Source organism: Caretta caretta, chromosome 1 (genome assembly GCF_965140235.1).
Source record: "Caretta caretta isolate rCarCar2 chromosome 1, rCarCar1.hap1, whole genome shotgun sequence".
In the NCBI taxonomy this organism is placed as follows: domain Eukaryota; kingdom Metazoa; phylum Chordata; order Testudines; family Cheloniidae; genus Caretta; species Caretta caretta.
In genome coordinates, this window is record NC_134206.1 from 307,400,807 (window position 1) to 307,419,468 (window position 18,662).

An 18,662-nucleotide genomic window follows, 5' to 3' on the forward strand; every position below is an offset into this window, starting at 1 on the left:
CTGTGGTGCGGGAAGGCTCAGGCAGCAGGGAAGCAGCAGGACATTATGCTGCTAAAAACAGCAGTGTAGATGTGGGAGGCACCGCTTGGGCATGTAGAGAACCATGTAGGGTACATATGCTAAGCTTCTGGCATCTCTGTACTCCACTCGCCTAAGCCACGTCTCACCATCTCCACTGCTCTTTATACCCATGCTAGGGGGCATGCAATGTAGGTACTCTACACGCTGCTGTAAGGAGTGTGCAGTGTAGACATACACTTAATATTAAAAACCCATTTAGCTTTCCTTAGGGTTGTGTCTCTAGAATCATTTCAGACTTCATTAAATTTATCTCCTCTTCAGGATGTTAAAATATGTCAGAATTAAAGAACCGAGGAAAAGTCTGTGAAAATGAAAAAAATCAATAAACGAGAAAGGGTCTTTGTTTAGATCTGCTACATTTATGTCAGTAACCTCCATCATGTTTCTTGTTAAATCCCGGTAGAGTATATTTCACTCCTGCTCATCAAGGTTTATCAGAAATTCAACGGAGTTCACAAGTGAAATACGTCTGGTAGCCTCAACAATCTTGGTCTCCACTTGACATTTTCTATATTATGAAACCTCTATACAGCTTAGCAAAGCTCAGCAGTTGACATTCCCATCTCGGGAGAGTTAAAAGTCTTACGCAGCAGCAGTGTTGTACTGTGGACCAGGGTTGGACTGCATTGATAGAGAGCATGGGAAAGTGCAGCCTGTATGTGTCAGTGCTTTTAACCACACTTCAGCAAGTCCAAAATTTACCCAAAATTTTATAACAGACACTCTCAAACCTCTTGCCAAGATTTTCTGCTGTAAGGAAATAGCTGAAAGAGCTCTTGCGTTTCAATTTATATGCTCTGTCATAGAAGTGCCGTGTGATAATCGCTTGGTCTCTCTGTGCCTCAGTTCCCTACCTGTTGAATGGGGACGATTGCCCTACCCTGCCTCACAGGGGATATTGTGAAGATAAATACATGCAAGACTGTGAGGTGCTCAGATAGTGTGGTGATGGGGTCGGATAATTATCTAAGATAGATAGAGTATTCCATCAGAACCACTTCCACCTTTAAGTCCACTTTCAGGAATTCGATAACATCTATGAACCTGGGTGCTGCACCTTAAGAAGGACATGGATAAATTGGAGAGAGTCCAGAGGAGAGAAACAAAAATGATAAAAAACAGTTTAGAAAACCTGACCTATGAGGAAATGTTTTAAAAAAACTGGGGATATCTAGTCTTGAGAAAAGAAGACTAAGGGTGCACCTAATAACAAGCTTCAAATATGTCAAGGGGATGGTGATCAATTGTCCTCCATGTCCACCGAAAGTAGGCATAATCTGCAGCAAGGGAGATTTTTGCTTAATCTGCATCAAGGGAGATTTTGATCAGATATTAGGAAAAACTTTCTAACTATAAGGGCAGGTAAACCCTGGAATGGGCTTTCAAGAGGTGTTGTGAAATCTCCATCACTGGAGGTTTTTAAGAACAGGTTGGACAAATACCTGTCAGTGATGCTCTAGTTTATTTGGGTGTGCCTCATTTTAGGAGTCTGGACTTGATGACCCCTCAAGATCCGTTCCACCCTATATTTCCATGATTCTAGGACTGTACGTTAAAGCCTGTGAATTCCTTAATAATGCCATCATATAATCCCTCTGGAACACCTGCATGGTGTTCATATCTTCCAAAAAAATCAGTACTCTGAACGTCACTGTAGAATGTGTGCCTGAAAAGACACAATACTCTTCCATAAGACCTATCTAGTTATTCAGTAATTGGGACACTACTGTGATCTGTCAGTGTGCTATAATGTGATGTAAGAGATGTGCTTTCCAGACTATTATAAATTAAAATAGGGATATTCCCTCTAATTTCTAAATCTAAATGACTGAAGATGTCTGTTTTATGTTTGATTCCCCTCCATTTTCTTATGCTGGCATTTGTTTATTGGAGTGTAGCAAATGTCCTTGTCTTCAGAATACCAGGACTACAGCTGCTGTATTCAGACTCTGTTATGAGCTGATGCAAAGATAGAAACAACAAAGGGAGCATCTTGTATAACCAGCTAAACTAGTGCCCAGTTACTCCCAGGATAGGAGAGACTGGAAAGGCAGTGAAACACCATTTTTTCCCCATTTGCACCACCCCAACCAGGTGTTCTGACTTCTCATGCACCCAAGGATTTAGTCCAATAACTTTAAAGTTAAGCAATCAAGCAAAAAGAATGACATCACAGTCATCAAGCCAGTGTTAAATGCCTTCTTTGCTATTTATTGCAATCAGAGTAACCGGACCATTTAATTATTCTTCAGGGACTGAGATGTCTGATTTTACCTTAATATGTACTATGGTTTGAAAAATCATATTTTGTATTAATCACCAGAGACAAGCTTGGCAAACAACCACCCTCTCCAGCTATACTAGAGGATGGTTGGAAACTGTTCAAACACCTCTGCTGTTGCAGGCTTATAGTCTTCTAACCTTAGCTGACTGCTGTAGTGATTTAGACATGAACAGGGAAGCATTTATCTTCTTCTAGTGTTGTCTTTATTGTAGGAAGTTGCAATGTTTTGCTATCAGAATGTAATATTAACGTGAGAATTTTATTGCAACAAAATCTTTCTTTTTTAACGACTGCCACTCCTTTTCCCTTCCTTTTCTTTTTTTCTAAAGAGACATTGTGAGCCTGCTTAGGCCCCAAATCTTACTTTCCTTAGAAGTGATGTAATCTAATGAAGAGACTGCTTTGGACATTAAGTACCTAAAATATAGTAGAAATCCTCCACTCCATCACCAAGGGCCAAATTCGAGTTCAGATGCTTCTACAGTGTGGAACCACAGCTGGAGATAATACAGCTCAGCAGGGCTGTGGGCTGTGGAGAACCTACCCCTATACTGAGGAAGGGAGGTGTTACATTTGGAGGGACTTCATCAAGGAGACCAAATAAGGTCTCCATGCCAGCCATTCCCTCTCGCTGCCTAGGAGGGCCCAGTCCTCTGATCTGGCTGAGCTCTGCTCAGCACAGAACCCAGAGGGATGGGAGTGTAATAGCAAATGTAGTCATATTAACACCTTTATTCTGCCCTGTAGTCATGTAACACCTTTATTCTACCCTCCAATGCCAGGGCACACCAAAGGCCAGTATGGAGGAGCAAAGGGGTTAAGCCAGGATCTGTTCAAGGCTGCTCTAAATTACACCTGTCTGTTTGTAAACAGAAATATTTCATTAAATGTGAACTCTATTTTATAACTATTAGAATACCCATTACAAATATAGAGGAACAATAATAAATTAATCCCAGGCCAGTGGTCCAGAGATATCCAACATTCCTACAGAAGTAACAATGCACTTCCCCTGATTGGCTTTCTATCACTGATCTCCACTTCAATCTGAAACAAGACTACTTGTGGCTAACAGCTCATTGATAATGAAACAGGAAGAAAGTAAAAAGTGCTCTCCCGCAATCATGTTTTTCACCACCGGTGTTTTTACTCCCTCCAGACTCCTGCTTTTTGCCACATCACTATGTCTTACACATAAGTTATCTAATTTAGGGGCTGACCCTGAGAGCTGTTGACATCTGCAACTCTATTTTTCAGACTCCCGAAGGAATCACTGCAAATTTATGCAAGATGCTTTCTCTCCCTGCCATTCCAACACCACTTCTCAATCAGCCCTGGACATAGCAATGGCGAACATTAAAAAGAGCACTGCTTGACTCCCGTTCTGTATTTCTATTTCTCAATGTTGTATGCAGTGTTGTTATAGCCATGTCGCTCCCAGGATATTAGAGAGACAAGCTGGGTGAGGTAATATCTTTTATTGGACCAACTTTAGTTTTGTCTCTCTCACCAACAGAAGTTGGTCCAGTAGAAAGATATCCCCTCACCCAGCTTGTCTCTCTATTTCTCATTGTGACAAACTAGGGTATTCATTGTGTCTCAGTTTCAGGCCTCCATATTATAAGATGCATAGATTAGATACCTTGTCAACTTACCATCATACTGTAGACTTTTGTTGCAGTGAGGTCCTGGTGAGTTGACATGATGCCATTGACATTTCATAGAAAATTTTCAGGTTGACATTTGGTTCTGATGAAAAGTAGCCTGATAAAATGTCTGTGACACAATATGGCTGGCAAAACAAGGCATGACAAGTTCTTGCAGTGACTTGCGTGATGTATATCACAATAAATGGTCTGCAGCAAAATTATTTGCTACCACACAGTGCATCTCTGAATCTTTTGGATGCAAATATTGGGTTTGATTCTGGTCTCACTTTCGTTGGTGTAAATCAGAAGTGATTCTGTTGAAATCTGCGGAGTTCCACTGGTATAGAACTTGTGCAAGTGAAACCAGAATCAGGCTTTTGTATTTGGAAAGCTGTAGGAATTAATGCTATTAATCTTGTAAGCTCTGTTTTAAATGATGTTGGGGATTTTCTTGTGTCTCCCTGCCTGTGAGATGGATTTGGAGTGAACATGGGGAACTTGTCATCTTATTTTATTTTTGTATAAGAGGAGCAAAACATATGAAACTCTTTTAGTGTTCCCAAGCCTTTGCCGTGAACTTTCCTCTGCCAATCAATCTTAGCATCCCTTGTCAATCGTGGGATGGTTATAACTCAAGCAAGGTCAGCAGCTGGTGCCACAGGTTTTTTTTTTTTTTTAATTTCAAATGCTGAGGAGGAGTTAAAGCAGCCAATTGTAGCTGAGAGTCTCACTGATTTATAACAGTAACTAGACAATGAAGTTTGGAAATAACAAGTCCATAGGGACACGATTAATTACAGGATTTTTCAATACAATAATCCTAGATATGATCCTCCCCCGCTGCCCCACACTCATTATGGTAAATGTGAAACCTGGTAGTAATCAAAATAATCGTTTTAATCTTCCATTTGGAACTTTGTTAGGGGTAGTTTTCTTGAATGATATAATTTGTTAACCCTAAATTATAAGGAAATCATTGTTTGAAAGGGATAGAGTGAGAAAATACATTTACCTGTATCTTCATGCCTTTATTTTGCTATTTGGTTGCATGGGAAATAAAAGCAGACCACCACAACTTAGAATATCAGGGTTGGAAGGGACCTCAGGAGGTCATCTAGTCCAACCCCCTGCTCAAAGCAGGACCAATCCCCAATTTTTGCCCCAGATCCCTAAATGGCCCCCTCAAGGATTGAGCTCCCAACCCTGGGTTTAGCAGGCCAATGCTCAAACCACTGAGCTATCCCTCTCCCCCGACAACTTGTTAGAGGATAATTGGTGTTCCTGATGAATGTCAGTATTAAGGTTGTAATTTTGGGGAGTTTCATTAATATATATTTCTATTTCTCCTTGTGACAGAATGCAAAGTGTGGCGAAATCCATTAAACCTATTCAGAGGAGCTGAGTATAACCGGTAAGTGTCACAGGAGTCTGCTGTGCAGTAGCATAGCCCTGAGAAGCACACGGAGAACATTCTAAATACCAAGCAAAATACTTTTTGGGCAGCATTCAGCTATGCCTCAAGTTTTCAACCCGTGTTCTCTACTTGATAAATGTTTTTGAATGGGAAGGAATTTAGCTCCATTTTCAAGAGCCCAGTAATTCTGCAGTTTCTTATACTGTTAGAACACCTACAAATCTAGATGTTTTAAATGTGTCTGGTATTTGTTAACAATACAGTGGCAGTTCCGTTCAAATTGATTGTAACAGAGTAATTGAGTGGGTTGCAGTTAGCTTCTATGGGTTTTAACTTTTGAATACGTCTGTATTCATTTCCAATGTGTACTTTTCAAGATACTGATTAGCCTATATGTAACTACTGTAGCTCCTTCAAAGTACAAGAAAATACATTGTAGAGAACAATTATACATTGGTAGGGAGGTGGACTGGATAAACTAATAGGGCATGTCCATCTCTCATTTCTAGGATTCCCCTTTAGTATAGATTTGCTGTATATGTGTCTTCTTATCTAACCAAAATGTCTGACTTTGTTGGTGCCTTTACAGATATACGTGGGTGACAGGAAGAGAACCTTTGACCTACTATGATATGAATCTTTCAGCTCAGGATCATCAAACGTTCTTTACATGTGACACAGATCATTTACGGCCTGCAGATGCCAGTAAGAAAATAAGCTTTTTCTGAGTGTTTAATGGTAGTTTTAGACTGGGGTTAGCAGAAATTTGTCTCAGGGATCAACTTTCTTCAAACAGACGAGCAAAGGCAAGGGCTTGATCATATTTCAGTGATGCTCCTCTGGGTAAAAAATTGGGAATTTGTGGAGTCCGATTATTAATGTGTAGATTTCAAACAAATAATTATTTACTTATGTGCCATTTATTGCTTGAGAGATGCTTCACTATATTTTGTACTGCCTGTCACTAAAGCCATTCACGTTTACAAAGACTCAAGTTTCCCTCCACTTCCAGCAGTGGTTTCTGACATATACAGAGGTAAAACAAGTTGTTAGACCATCTGGTGCAATGCCGATTTATACATTCGGGGTCAAATTTAGCCCTCATTTACACAGGAACTATACCCATGTAAGTGAAGTAGAACTCAGCCCTATGTTTTACTGGCCCACTGAAACTGGAAACTGTAGGGAGCAATGGAAACTGGAAATGATAACCTGCTTTGATTCAAGAGATTCTAATTGTGTTAAATATTTATTGAATAAAGCATTAGATAATGTACTTTGCAATGCAAAACAATGACTTACAGATCCTGAGCCCCTGTCCCATGGTCTCTCCGCCTCATGCTCAGTCCCAAGCTCTTACCCTGACAGGAGTCAGGCTGAAGAGCACCATCCCCATCAGGGGCCAAGCAGTTCTGGGACTCCCAGAATCCATCCTCCTTCTGCATCTCCACTTCCCAGGAAGCACCAAAATTCCAGATCCAATCCTCCCACCGTCCTGCGGACTGGGGGTTCCCAGTGCCCTTCAGCACTGGAAGGACTGCAAAGGGATGTGTGTGAGAGAGAAATGGCCAAGCAGGTGCATGGGGTCACATTCAAATTTGACCCGGCCACCCCTCCATCATGAGGGGTTCCTTGCTGGGTCTAATTTACAGTTCTGGTCAAGGGCCAAGGCGGGGAGGCTGGGCCCCCCTGAAACTCCTCTTGTTGCACCCCTGCTGGGAGGAAGAGGGTCCCTATGCTTTCTCCCTCCCCTTTAGTGCAACAGTGCAGCTCTATGCATGATCTAGCCCTAGTCCCGATTTAGCTGTAAACAAAGGTTTAATTAAATGAAAGATTAACCATAGGGATTGAGGAGAGCAACTGAAATTGATTGTGTCTTTTGAGTGACTGGCTGAACCTCCTGGTTTGTGAAACGCTCAGCAGTGAGTCAGACTGAAAGCAATTCATCGAGTTGTTGTTGTGCAGTCAATTCTCCCTGTTAATGCCGCAGTGACTGACATGCCACCGTTTTGCTTTGTTTTAATGAATAGTAATGCAAAAAGCCTGGAGAGAGAGAAACCCGCAAGCCAGAATTTCTGCAGCACACGAAGCCTTGGAGTTGAACGAGTACGTGACAATAACATTAGGATTATTTCCTGTCATTTAAAAATACACGGGATAATAGCTTAGGACACTGATTTTTGCCACAAAGATTTTTATTCTTAGTTACAGGCCTGTCGCAGAAAGACCTTAACACTGGGAGGAAAGCCAAAGCTGTATATTGTAATAGTTCTGCATTTATAGAAGTGGACCTTATGGGAGGGTATAGGTGCTGGGGAAAAGCTGCAGGGGATAAGTTCCAGGCACCCATAATGGATTTCCTGACATCTGGTCATTTCCTCCTTATCTGTTTGTGTGGCATAGCATGGCCCCTTTGGCACTTGCTGATACAGCAGCCATAGGCCCAATCCAAAGGCCAATGAGATGTCAATGAGTATGTTGAAGTATTAAACAAGTTGCCTCGTGATGAATGATGAATATATTTGGCAGAGGAGAGGTGGCAGCAGATAGTTCCCTATTGGAGTTGGGGATAGGGTGACCAGGTGTCCGGTTTTCGACTGGAACACCCAGTCGAAAAGGGACACTGGCGGCTCCGGTCAGCACTGCCAACCAGGCTATTAAAAGTCCAGTCTGCGGTGCTAAGGCAGGCTAGTCCCTACCTGTCCTGGCTGGCACTGTGCTGTGCCCCGGAAGTGGCCAGCAGGTCTTGCTCCTAGGCAGGGTGTCCACTTGGCTCCACACGCTTTCCCCCTTCCTCCCCCCACGCCCGGAGCACCGACTCTGCACTGGTGACCTGGGGGTGGGGGGGCAGTGCCTGTGGGCGAGAGCAGTGTGTTTTGCCTCCTGGCCCCCTCTCCCCACTTCGGAGCTGGACCTGCTGCTGGCTGCTTCTGGGGCACGCGGAATACAGTGCTAGGACAGGCAGGGAGCCACCTGAGGTAAGCCCACACCCCTGCCCCAGCCCTGAGCCCCAACCTCCCAAACTTGGAGCACCCTCCTGCAACCCAAACCCCACATCACCAGCCCCAGCCCAGAGCTCCCTCCCACACCCTGAACCCCTCATCCCCAGCCTCGCCCCCTCCTGCACTCCAACCCCCTGCCTCAACCCACAGCCCCCTCCCGCACTCCAAATCCCTCATTTCTGGCCCCACCCTGGAGCCCACACCCCCAGTTAGAGCCCTCACCCCCTCCCACACCCCAGCCCAGTGAAAGTGAGTGAGGGTGGTGGAGAGCGAGCCACTGAGGGAGGGGGAATGTAGTGAGTGGGAGGCACGGCCTCAGGAAGAGGAAGGGCAGGAGCAGGGCCTCAGGAAAGGGGAGGGGCTAGGGTGTTCAGTTTTGTGCAACTAGAAAGTTGGCAACCCAAGTTGGGGATGGAGGCAAGAGCAAAAGAGCTAATATTTATTTATTTATTTATTTGATATCATGTAAAAAACATGCAAGTCTATGGGATTTTTATTGTCCATGAATCCACTATTAATTTTTTTAAATGAAAAATCATGGATTTCTATGATCCCACAATAAGTTCATTTCAATGAGACTTTCTTGGCATGACAAGCTATACAAGTGCTACAAAAGTGTATAAAAAGAGAATGACTCCACTCAGATATCTGCCAGAAATAGTTTTACATTCCAGGCTAAGGTAAACCAACTGCCTTAATAATAGTTGCCCAACTTTCTTTATCAGAAAGGAGAAAAGGAATGTTAATTCCTGGACAGGAATTTTCTTGTGGACTGGACAAAGCTTAGAAAAGTTTGCATGAGTAGTAAAATACAGGCCTAAACCTGGTCTATTCAAAGGAACCTCATGTACAAGAGAACCTATTATTTTCCACCCATCTATTGATGATCCTGTGAACCAGAGCTGGAAATTGATTTTATTTTTCATGATGGCTCTTTTCTGCCTGTGTGGGGCATGTCTTGTGTCTGACTGACACACTATGCTCTGCAGTTAATCTTTCACTATACTCCTAGTGTTTGATCCCTTGTCTTCTCTTTGGTTCTTTTTCTCTGATTTTTCTAACTACATAAAACAATGAACAAATGTAAGATATTATCATATGATTGAGTGAACATGGCTTTATATTGTATTTACCTTTGTATTTTTTCTTATTTTATTGTAATTGGTTTAGTTCTTTGTTTCTTTTCATACAGCAAAAACATTTAATTTTAAAAAGATCAAAGATGTCCCATATAATATTCTGTCAATAATAATACTTAGAACTAAAGATCTCATGTGAGTTGAGTTGATGATGTTAGGACCAGATCTGACCACCTTTATTTACATAAAGCAGTACGTTTACTTCACAAGCAATTTCATTAGTTTCATTGGGACTACTCCAGTAGTAAAATATTCTTCTGCACAAGTAAGAATCTTGAATCTGGCCACTAATGTCATTACTTTACAAAGATTTGTCAAAAAGGAACCTGAACAAAACAGAATTTCTTGTATATTTGATATATCCTTGCCCGTCCGCATGTGTTTTTGTTTGATAGCTACGGATTGACTTCGCTTTCTCATGAATTATTGCTTTTTGTCATTGATCTCATTGACAGGTGTGCCACTGCTTATATCCTCTTGGCTGAAGAGGAAGCAACAACTATTGTGGAGGCAGAGAAGCTGTTTAAGCAGGCTCTGAAAGCAGGAGAGGGCTGCTACAGGCGTAGCCAGCAGTTACAGCACCATGGAGCCCAGTATGAAGCCCAACACAGTAAGCCTCTTTGCAGTTTCTTTAATAATTCTAGAGAGTAAGAGGAGAATTTCTTCAGTCTGCTAGGAATCTTTTTATTCAGGCTTGACTTTCTCCTTTCCCTTGCACATAGTTTAGTCATTTGTACATATGTGAAGTGAGAGTAAAATGACATCGTTCACTTCACAGAAGTGTTTGTGAGTACTCAAGGTACAAAGCAATGGAGAATTGGGAACATCTTTAACAGTGATCGGAATTTGGTCAGAGTCTTTATATTCTCTTTCAGTTCTTTTTGCCTGGTTTTCTCATAATCTCAACAATGATACAAGTAAAAATATAAGTCATCATTCAGGCTGCGATTCTGTCATGGAGGTTGTGGAAGTTACGTATTCTGTGACTTTCCACGACCTCCATGACTTCCGCAGCTGCAGCGGCCAGTGCAGCTGGCTGCAGGGCGCCCAAGGAGCTGGCCCCAGGGCGAGCCGTAGCAGATAGCGCAACTGGCCCTGGGGCTGCTCCAACAGCAGCAGGTGTAGCTGGCCCTGGGGAGCGGCCTAACAGCGGTCCTGGGGGTGGCCCCAGTTGTGGGTGGTCCCTGGGGCCAGCTGCCCGGGGCTGCCCAAGCAGTGGCTGTTGCAGCTGGCCCCGGGGACCACCCAAGCAGCAGCAGTCCTGGGGGCAGCCAGAGCAGCAGCCCTGGGGAGCCCCCAAGCATTGGTCCCAGGAGCAGCCCCAGGGAGTGTCCGCGCAGCAGCAGTCCTGGGGATGGATGGAGCAGTGGCCCCGGGGAGCACCTAAGCAGCAGTGGCCCTGGGGGCAGCCCTGGAGGCCATCACGAGAGAGGTCCCTGCGGGCATCGGAGCAGTGGACCACTAGGGCCAGACAGCACCCACCACTGAAGCAGGGGCTACCCAGAGCAGCGTGGCCCAGGAGCAGAAATTCAGTAATGGGTATTTGTAGTAAAAGTCATGGACAGGTGACGGGCCGTGAATTTTTGTTTATTGCCCATGACCTGTCCATGACTTTTACTAAAAATACTCATAACTAAATCTTAGTCTTAGTCATCATTTGTTGTTTGAATGTGTCCCAGTCAGAGCTGGCAATGGGCAGCGCATATCAGAAAAAACAGACAGTCACTATAGCCTGCATCTTCAAAAATGACTAGGGATTTTGGGTGCCCAAATGTAAAACAATTTAAAGAGATCTGATGCTGAGAATGTGCTGAATACCCAACTTTTGAAAAGCAGGTCTGTTTAAGGTGACTCAAATGAGGCACCCAATTCTGAAAATTTAGGGCTATATTGTTGGCGGCTGCTAAGGGACAAATGAATATTCTTGGCGGTGGGGCTGGGAGATCTTGTCTAGATGGAATGAGTGCTTTGCAAGTTGTATCCATTCATCAGTCTTTCACTAGCTGTAAGAGCCAGTGCATAACAACTTAATTTTATATGGTAAGGCTATTGAGACCCGTTCACTAAAGTGACATTGGCAAAGTGAGAATGGATAGATTAAGAGAGATCCCTATGTGGGCTGAACAGAAACATAAAACCAAACAGAAATATAAATCAAACACTGGAGTCATAGGTAGCATTGATCAAAACTTTTAGATTTTTTTTTTTTGGGTAACTAATTTATTGACTAGGTTTGATAAAGCAGATGTCGTGGATATGACAGGTACATGATGTTTATTAGGTGCTTCATATACTTAAATGTATATATATAAAATGTCAATGCCAGCTAATGAACAAAAGATTGTGAAGCCACCAGATCTAAATTATTCTTGTCCTACTAAAGAGGTAAAGGAGAAAGCCAGTGAACAGCATAAATACAAGTACAATTCATTCCTCAGGAATGCGAATTCACATTGTTAGACAATTTCATATATTTGGAAGATTACCTATAGAACTCACACACAGTGGAATTTTTAACAGACCTCTATGATCTTTGGTCCCAAAAGCACAAACATGAAATTTTTTAAAGTTTATGATATTATTTTATATCCTTATTGGATCTATAATAGTATTTAGAATGATACATTCACAATTATTTCTCATTTTTCGAGAAAATAGGTACTTATAATACTTGACCTCTCCAAGCATCTTTCAGGCACCAGCAGATTTATGGTTCCCCATGGAATCTTGATTCTGCTCCTGTATGCATCTATTCTGTGCTCTGAATAAGGCAGAAGTTATGTGGAAAATATAATATTTGATCATATATTTAAAGACTGTCATAATGCATGTGAACAAGGGACCCCAATTAAGACATTGTAAATCTGGCATTTCCTAACTTTCAAGTGCTGGCCTTTGCAACCTAAATAAAATGGAGTGGCAGTTTCTATGTAAGTTTCTATGTTATTTTAAAGAAAAAATAAAAATGAATTCTATTAAATACAACTGTAACGGTTCCTGAGGAACAAAAGCGAGAGAGAGGCTATGGCAATTAACAGTTTATATCTCAGCAAAAGCTGAATGGAATTTCATGGAACAAAAAAAAAAGACACTTCTGTAGCCTGAGGGCATTCCCCCTCTGGAAGATCAAAGGTCTACTGCAAATAATGGCTTCTCAAAGAGAAGGTCACAAGGCCCTTTATCAGAGAAAGTGCTAAGCATACTAAATGTACGGGTCCTTAACCATTCCCCTTAAAATAGATATAAATATGACTGGACCAACTCTCAGTTTCTAAAAATAGCAGTACAAAGAGGTAAGCAATCAGCTCCCTATGGGGAATCAGGGAGTTCACCTAGTTAAGCAGCTCACTAATTTCCCTACATGTATTCCCCCCATTCCTCTGTCAACAGATGAGTTTGGGTCTTCATAGACAGTGTGGCCTTGTGGTGAAGAGACAAGTCTGAGGGTCAGGATACCACTAGCTTCCTGTTTGACCTGGCTGTGTCTACACTAACAATTTTCTTAAGATTTCCCATCTTTGCACTACCACATGTGGTAGCAATGGTGTGAAAGCGAAGCGTAGACAGGCTGCCGCATTTTAGTCACCGTGTCATCTAACTGTACTCGGAGCAAGTCTACATGGTGCAGTGGTTCAAATGCTGGCAGTCACCAGGGCTGCCTGTCTATACTAGCATTCTCATTGTTGATACCACCTATGGAGTCGAACCAGCAATAGTGCAACTGTGGGAAGTTTTAGGAAAATTGCTAGTGCAGACAAAGCCAAAATTACTCACTTTCCCCCATCTTTAAATGTGTCAGGGATACTTCTCTACCTCACAGGAGTGTTGTGAGGCTCAGTTCATTATTGAGTGAGATACAGGTGAAGGCCTGTGCATCACTTAATTCCAACTTAAAATCTACTCTAATGACTGATGCCTAAACAGTGTGCTGACCCTTTGCGCAAGGGTGAGTTTCAATGCTAAGTATTTCTTTATTATTCTGTTGCCAAACCTTCATGACGCTGTTGGCATGGAAAGGAATGGACATGTTAGTCTTTCACAAGTGGGATCCATGATGTTCTTTCTTAAACACTAGCAAATGTCTACATTTATGTGTATGTGTACATACATTCGTGCCCACACAATATTTAATGTTCTAAACCAGGGGTTCTCAAGCTGGGGGTTGGGACCCCTCAGGGGTTGCAAGGTTAGTACATGGGGGGTCCCAAGCTGCCCGCCTCCATCCCAAACCCTGCTTTGCCACCAGAATGTATAATGGTGTTAAATATATATTAAAGTGTTTTTAATTTATAAGGGGTTACACTCAGAGACTTGCTAGGCGAAAGGGGTCACCAGTACAAAAGTTTGAGAGCCACTGTTCTAAACAGTGAAGCTCTGATTTTTCAAAAGTGACTAGTGATTCTGAGTGCCCAAGCTGACACACCTTGAAGGGGTCTGAACTTTAGAAAGTGCTGTCCATCCTTCCTTTAAAGGGCCTTTTAGATATACCCCAAATCTCTAGTCACTTTTGAAAGTATTGGCTTAAAGGGTTATCTTGATGTCATAATGAGAAAATACACTTGTCCATTTCTTCAATCAGTATAACTCCTAAGGAGTCCCAGTTTGACAGATATACCCTATTAGTTACACCATATATAGATGTTGAAAACAGCTGTAACTAATGAGTCTTTTATTAAATATATAGGACTCAGTATAGAGATAAGGAATTACATAATATAAAATACAGCTGAAGAAATTCCTTATTCTGCATTATTTATTTTCTCTTCTAAAGTCAGACCTTTCAACCTGTTGTTTAATCTATTTGAAAAGTATAATCACAGCTTTAAAATAATTTGTAGGTACTTGGAATGTTTTCAGCACACATCTTGTTCTTGTTATTAAAGACTTGAAAATGTTAGGACTATTGTCTCAAAATCTTTAAAGGTTGCATGTTCTACATGAAGATAATCTCTAGCAGGTGTGTTATATTTTCTTTATATGGTAATTTTATAGACGATTAACTATACGCACATTTCCTGTTGGTCCAAAAGCATGTTAGAAGGACATATTATAATTATAGTCAGAGAATGATTCTTGGTTCTCCCAGAAGGAATAAGACAAGAATCTAATGGCTTATCTTCCTCGAGAGCCATTGCTGCAGCTAGTTACTTTGTGGTGCCTTCTTTGTTATCAGGGCATTTTCTCTTCCGTAATATTGTCATATATGGAATCTGTTAATTTGCCATCCATAATTGAGTGCTCTTGAGATCTGAAGATGATTATGATGTCACAAGCAATAGGGCAACAGTAATGTAAAGCAGAAGTTCAAAATGAACTGCCTTTCCTTATAATGAATGTACGGTGTTTAACCCATACAAAGCCTCATGCAGAAGGTGACATTCACTTTTCCAGCCACCCTGTAGCAGCCTATTATCTTTATCAAGTGTTGCTTGCTATATTAGTTGATAAATAGGCAAGTAGAGCAATTTGTTGCTAACTGTAACACTGTGCATTTGTTTTATGTATTAATTGACTAGCCTTCCCCTTCTTTGATTATGTTATATGTTGTAGTGTTCTCATGTTCAGAAAACTTCTATAACTTGAGGACTAACTGTACTCCATAGACCTGGGACCAAATGATGCTCTTATTAATACTAATGTATATCTGGAGTAACTCTGTTGACTTCAGAGGAATTATACCAGACCTAGGCCAGTGTAACCAATGACAGAATTTGGCCCATGCTCTTCATTGCATTCGCTGTAGTGTCCTTGTTGATCAAAAATGATAAAAATGCAGAGGGCCAGCTACAGTTTATACTATGTGGGGATGATAAATGGACCTTTGCTTTAGCTCTTCTTTTTTAATCTTTGTTTCTTTTTCCCTTCTCCAGGACGGGATACTAATGTGTTAGTATACATTAAGCGGAGGCTGGCAATGTGCGCAAGAAAGCTGGGAAGGACCAGGGAAGCTGTAAAAATGATGAGAGATGTGAGTCTGGATTTGTATTTATACTAAGGCTACGATTTAGTCATGGAGGTCACGGCAATCACGGATTCCATGACTTTTCCGGACCTCCATGACTTCTTCTGCTTCAGCTGTCAGTAGCTGGGGCTGGATGGCTGGAACCAGGACCCTGCAGCCCCTGCTCTGTGGCTTGGGGGCTGGGAGGAGGTGGCTGCAGCCAGTCTTTGCGACCCTTTCCTGCAGCTGTGGCCAGCTCAGGAGCGGGGACTGTGCACCCCCCCTGGCTGCACCCCCTGCTGCGCTCAAGACCTGTGGTTTCCATGAATTTTTGTTTATTGCCTGTCCGACTTTTACTAAAAATAACTGTGGCAAAATCTTAGCCTTATTTATAGTTGCATGTAACTCTGTCCTTTGAAAGCAATAGCATAGAAATGATGTTCAGTTTGCTTGCGGATCACACATATAACTGGCGATAAGAATGCTGCTGATAGGTTTTTGAGTCTAATTTGTATATAAACTATGTTAAAAGAAGATTATTAAGGTTGCAAGGTAAAGTAAGGAAAATGCTGGGAAATGCCAGGATTCAGGTTGCTTGTGCAATCTTAATTCAACCCCCTTGTTCACATGTGTTATGATGCGGTCTTTAATTACATTATCACATACTATTTTTCCACAGGATCCCTGCCTCATTCAATTCATAGAATGGATGATGTTGATTTAATGAGTTCAGTACATGAGCTTTATCCATATTGGTCAATGTGTGGCCCATGCCTTATTTACTACACACCATTCAAATCCTGCTTTGAAAACAGAATTTTTAATATCATAGAATCATAGAATATAAGGGTTGGAAGGGACCCCAGAAGGTCATCTAGTCCAACCCCCTGCTCGAAGCAGGACCAATTCCCAGTTAAATCATCCCAGCCAGGGCTTTGTCAAGCCTGACCTTAAAAACCTCTAAGGAAGGAGATTCTACCACCTCCCTAGGTAACGCATTCCAGTGTTTCACCACCCTCTTAGTGAAAAAGTTTTTCCTAATATCCAATCTAAACCTCCCCCACTGCAGCTTGAGACCATTACTCCTCGTTCTGTCATCTGCTACCATTGAGAACAGTCTAGAGCCATCCTCTTTGGAACCCCCTTTCAGGTAGTTGAAAGCAGCTATCAAATCCCCCCTCATTCTTCTCTTCTGCAGGCTAAACAATCCCAGCTCCCTCAGCCTCTCCTCATAACTCATGTGTTCCAGACCCCTAATCATTTTTGTTGCCCTTCGCTGGACTCTCTCCAATTTATCCACATCCTTCTTGAAGTGTGGGGCCCAAAACTGGACACAGTACTCCAGATGAGGCCTCACCAATGTCAAATAGAGGGGAACGATCACGTCCCTCGATCTGCTCGCTATGCCCCTACTTATACATCCCAAAATGCCATTGGCCTTCTTGGCAACAAGGGCACACTGCTGACTCATATCCAGCTTCTCGTCCACTGTCACCCCTAGGTCCTTTTCCGCAGAACTGCTGCCTAGCCATTCGGTCCCTAGTCTGTAGCTGTGCATTGGGTTCTTCCGTCCTAAGTGCAGGACCCTGCACTTATCCTTATTGAACCTCATCAGATTTCTTTTGGCCCAATCCTCCAATTTGTCTAGGTCCTTCTGTATCCTATCCCTCCCCTCCAGCGTATCTACCACTCCTCCCAGTTTAGTATCATCCGCAAATTTGCTGAGAGTGCAATCCACACCATCCTCCAGATCATTTATGAAGATATTGAACAAAACCGGCCCCAGGACCGACCCTTGGGGCACTCCACTTGATACCGGCTGCCAACTAGACATGGAGCCATTGATAACTACCCGTTGAGCCCGACAATCTAGCCAGCTTTCTACCCACCTTATAGTGCATTCTTCCAGCCCATACTTCCTTAACTTGCTGACAAGAATACTGTGGGAGACCGTGTCAAAAGCTTTGCTAAAGTCAAGAAACAATACATCCACTGCTTTCCCTTCATCCACAGAACCAGTAATCTCATCATAAAAGGCGATTAGATTAGTCAGGCATGACCTTCCCTTGGTGAATCCATGCTGGCTGTTCCTGATCACTTTCCTCTCATGCAAGTGCTTCAGGATTGATTCTTTGAGGACCTGCTCCATGATTTTTCCAGGGACTGAGGTGAGGCTGACTGGCCTGTAGTTCCCAGGATCCTCCTTCTTCCCTTTTTTAAAGATTGGCACTACATTAGCCTTTTTCCAGTCATCCGGGACTTCCCCCGTTCGCCACGAGTTTTCAAAGATAATGGCCAATGGCTCTGCAATCGCAGCCGCCAATTCCTTCAGCACTCTCGGATGCAACTCGTCCGGCCCCATGGACTTGTGCATGTCCAGCTTTTCTAAATAGTCCCTAACCACCTCTATCTCCACAGAGGGCTGGCCATCTCTTCCCCATTTTGCGATGCCCAGAGCAGCAGTCTGGGAGCTGACCTTGTTAGTGAAAACAGGCAAAAAAAGCATTGAGTACATTAGCTTTTTCCACATCCTCTGTCACTAGGTTGCCTCCCTCATTCAGTAAGGGGCCCACACTTTCCTCATGGTCTTTTCTATAGCATTCATCACTATAGGATTTGAGTGCTCCACAAACAATTAATTCAGTTTCACAATACCTCTGTAAAGTAAGTGGGTATTATTACTCCCATTTTACAGATGGGGAACTGAGGCACAGAGATATTATGGTCAAAAGTATCCTTAATGTTGGGTGCCTAATTTGAGAGACCTAGCTCCTGATTTTCCAGAGTACTTAGTATTATATAGCCCCTTTTATGTCCTTAGCACAGCTCCCATTGACTTCATGTGCAGGTGTGAGTGCTCAGCACTTCTTCAAATCAGACCCTAGGATCTCAAGTCAGGCACCCAGAAAATGAGGAACACACAGTTACTGACAACCTGTGAAAAGTTTGGTTTAAGTGACTTGCCCAGCATCACATAGGAATTCTGTGGCAGAGGCAGGGATAGAATCTAGTTCTCCAGGACAGAATTCAACTGCCTTAACCATGAGATCGTTCTATCTCTTCTTGCAATCCCTGGCCTCATTCACTACACATCTTCCAATTGCTGCAAAACATGGAAGCGGGTGTCCTACAGACAACAATCCCCTTCCCTA

At 42.6% G+C, this 18,662-nt stretch overlaps 1 protein-coding gene across 4 annotated transcripts in view; it reads left to right on the forward strand.

Annotated features, from left to right (window-relative positions):
• The window catches only part of ST7 (suppression of tumorigenicity 7), a 234,648-nt gene that overhangs the window by 140,878 nt on the left and 75,108 nt on the right, over nucleotides 1–18,662 (forward strand). For all 4 annotated transcript variants that reach the window (XM_048836149.2, XM_048836152.2, XM_075124440.1 and 1 more), the window contains exons 4-8: nucleotides 5,371–5,425; nucleotides 6,018–6,133; nucleotides 7,459–7,534; nucleotides 10,025–10,179; nucleotides 15,440–15,537. In XM_048836149.2, coding sequence (XP_048692106.1) covers nucleotides 5,371–5,425; nucleotides 6,018–6,133; nucleotides 7,459–7,534; nucleotides 10,025–10,179; nucleotides 15,440–15,537 — 500 coding nt within the window. The remainder of the gene's footprint in view (nucleotides 1–5,370; nucleotides 5,426–6,017; nucleotides 6,134–7,458; nucleotides 7,535–10,024; nucleotides 10,180–15,439; nucleotides 15,538–18,662) is intronic.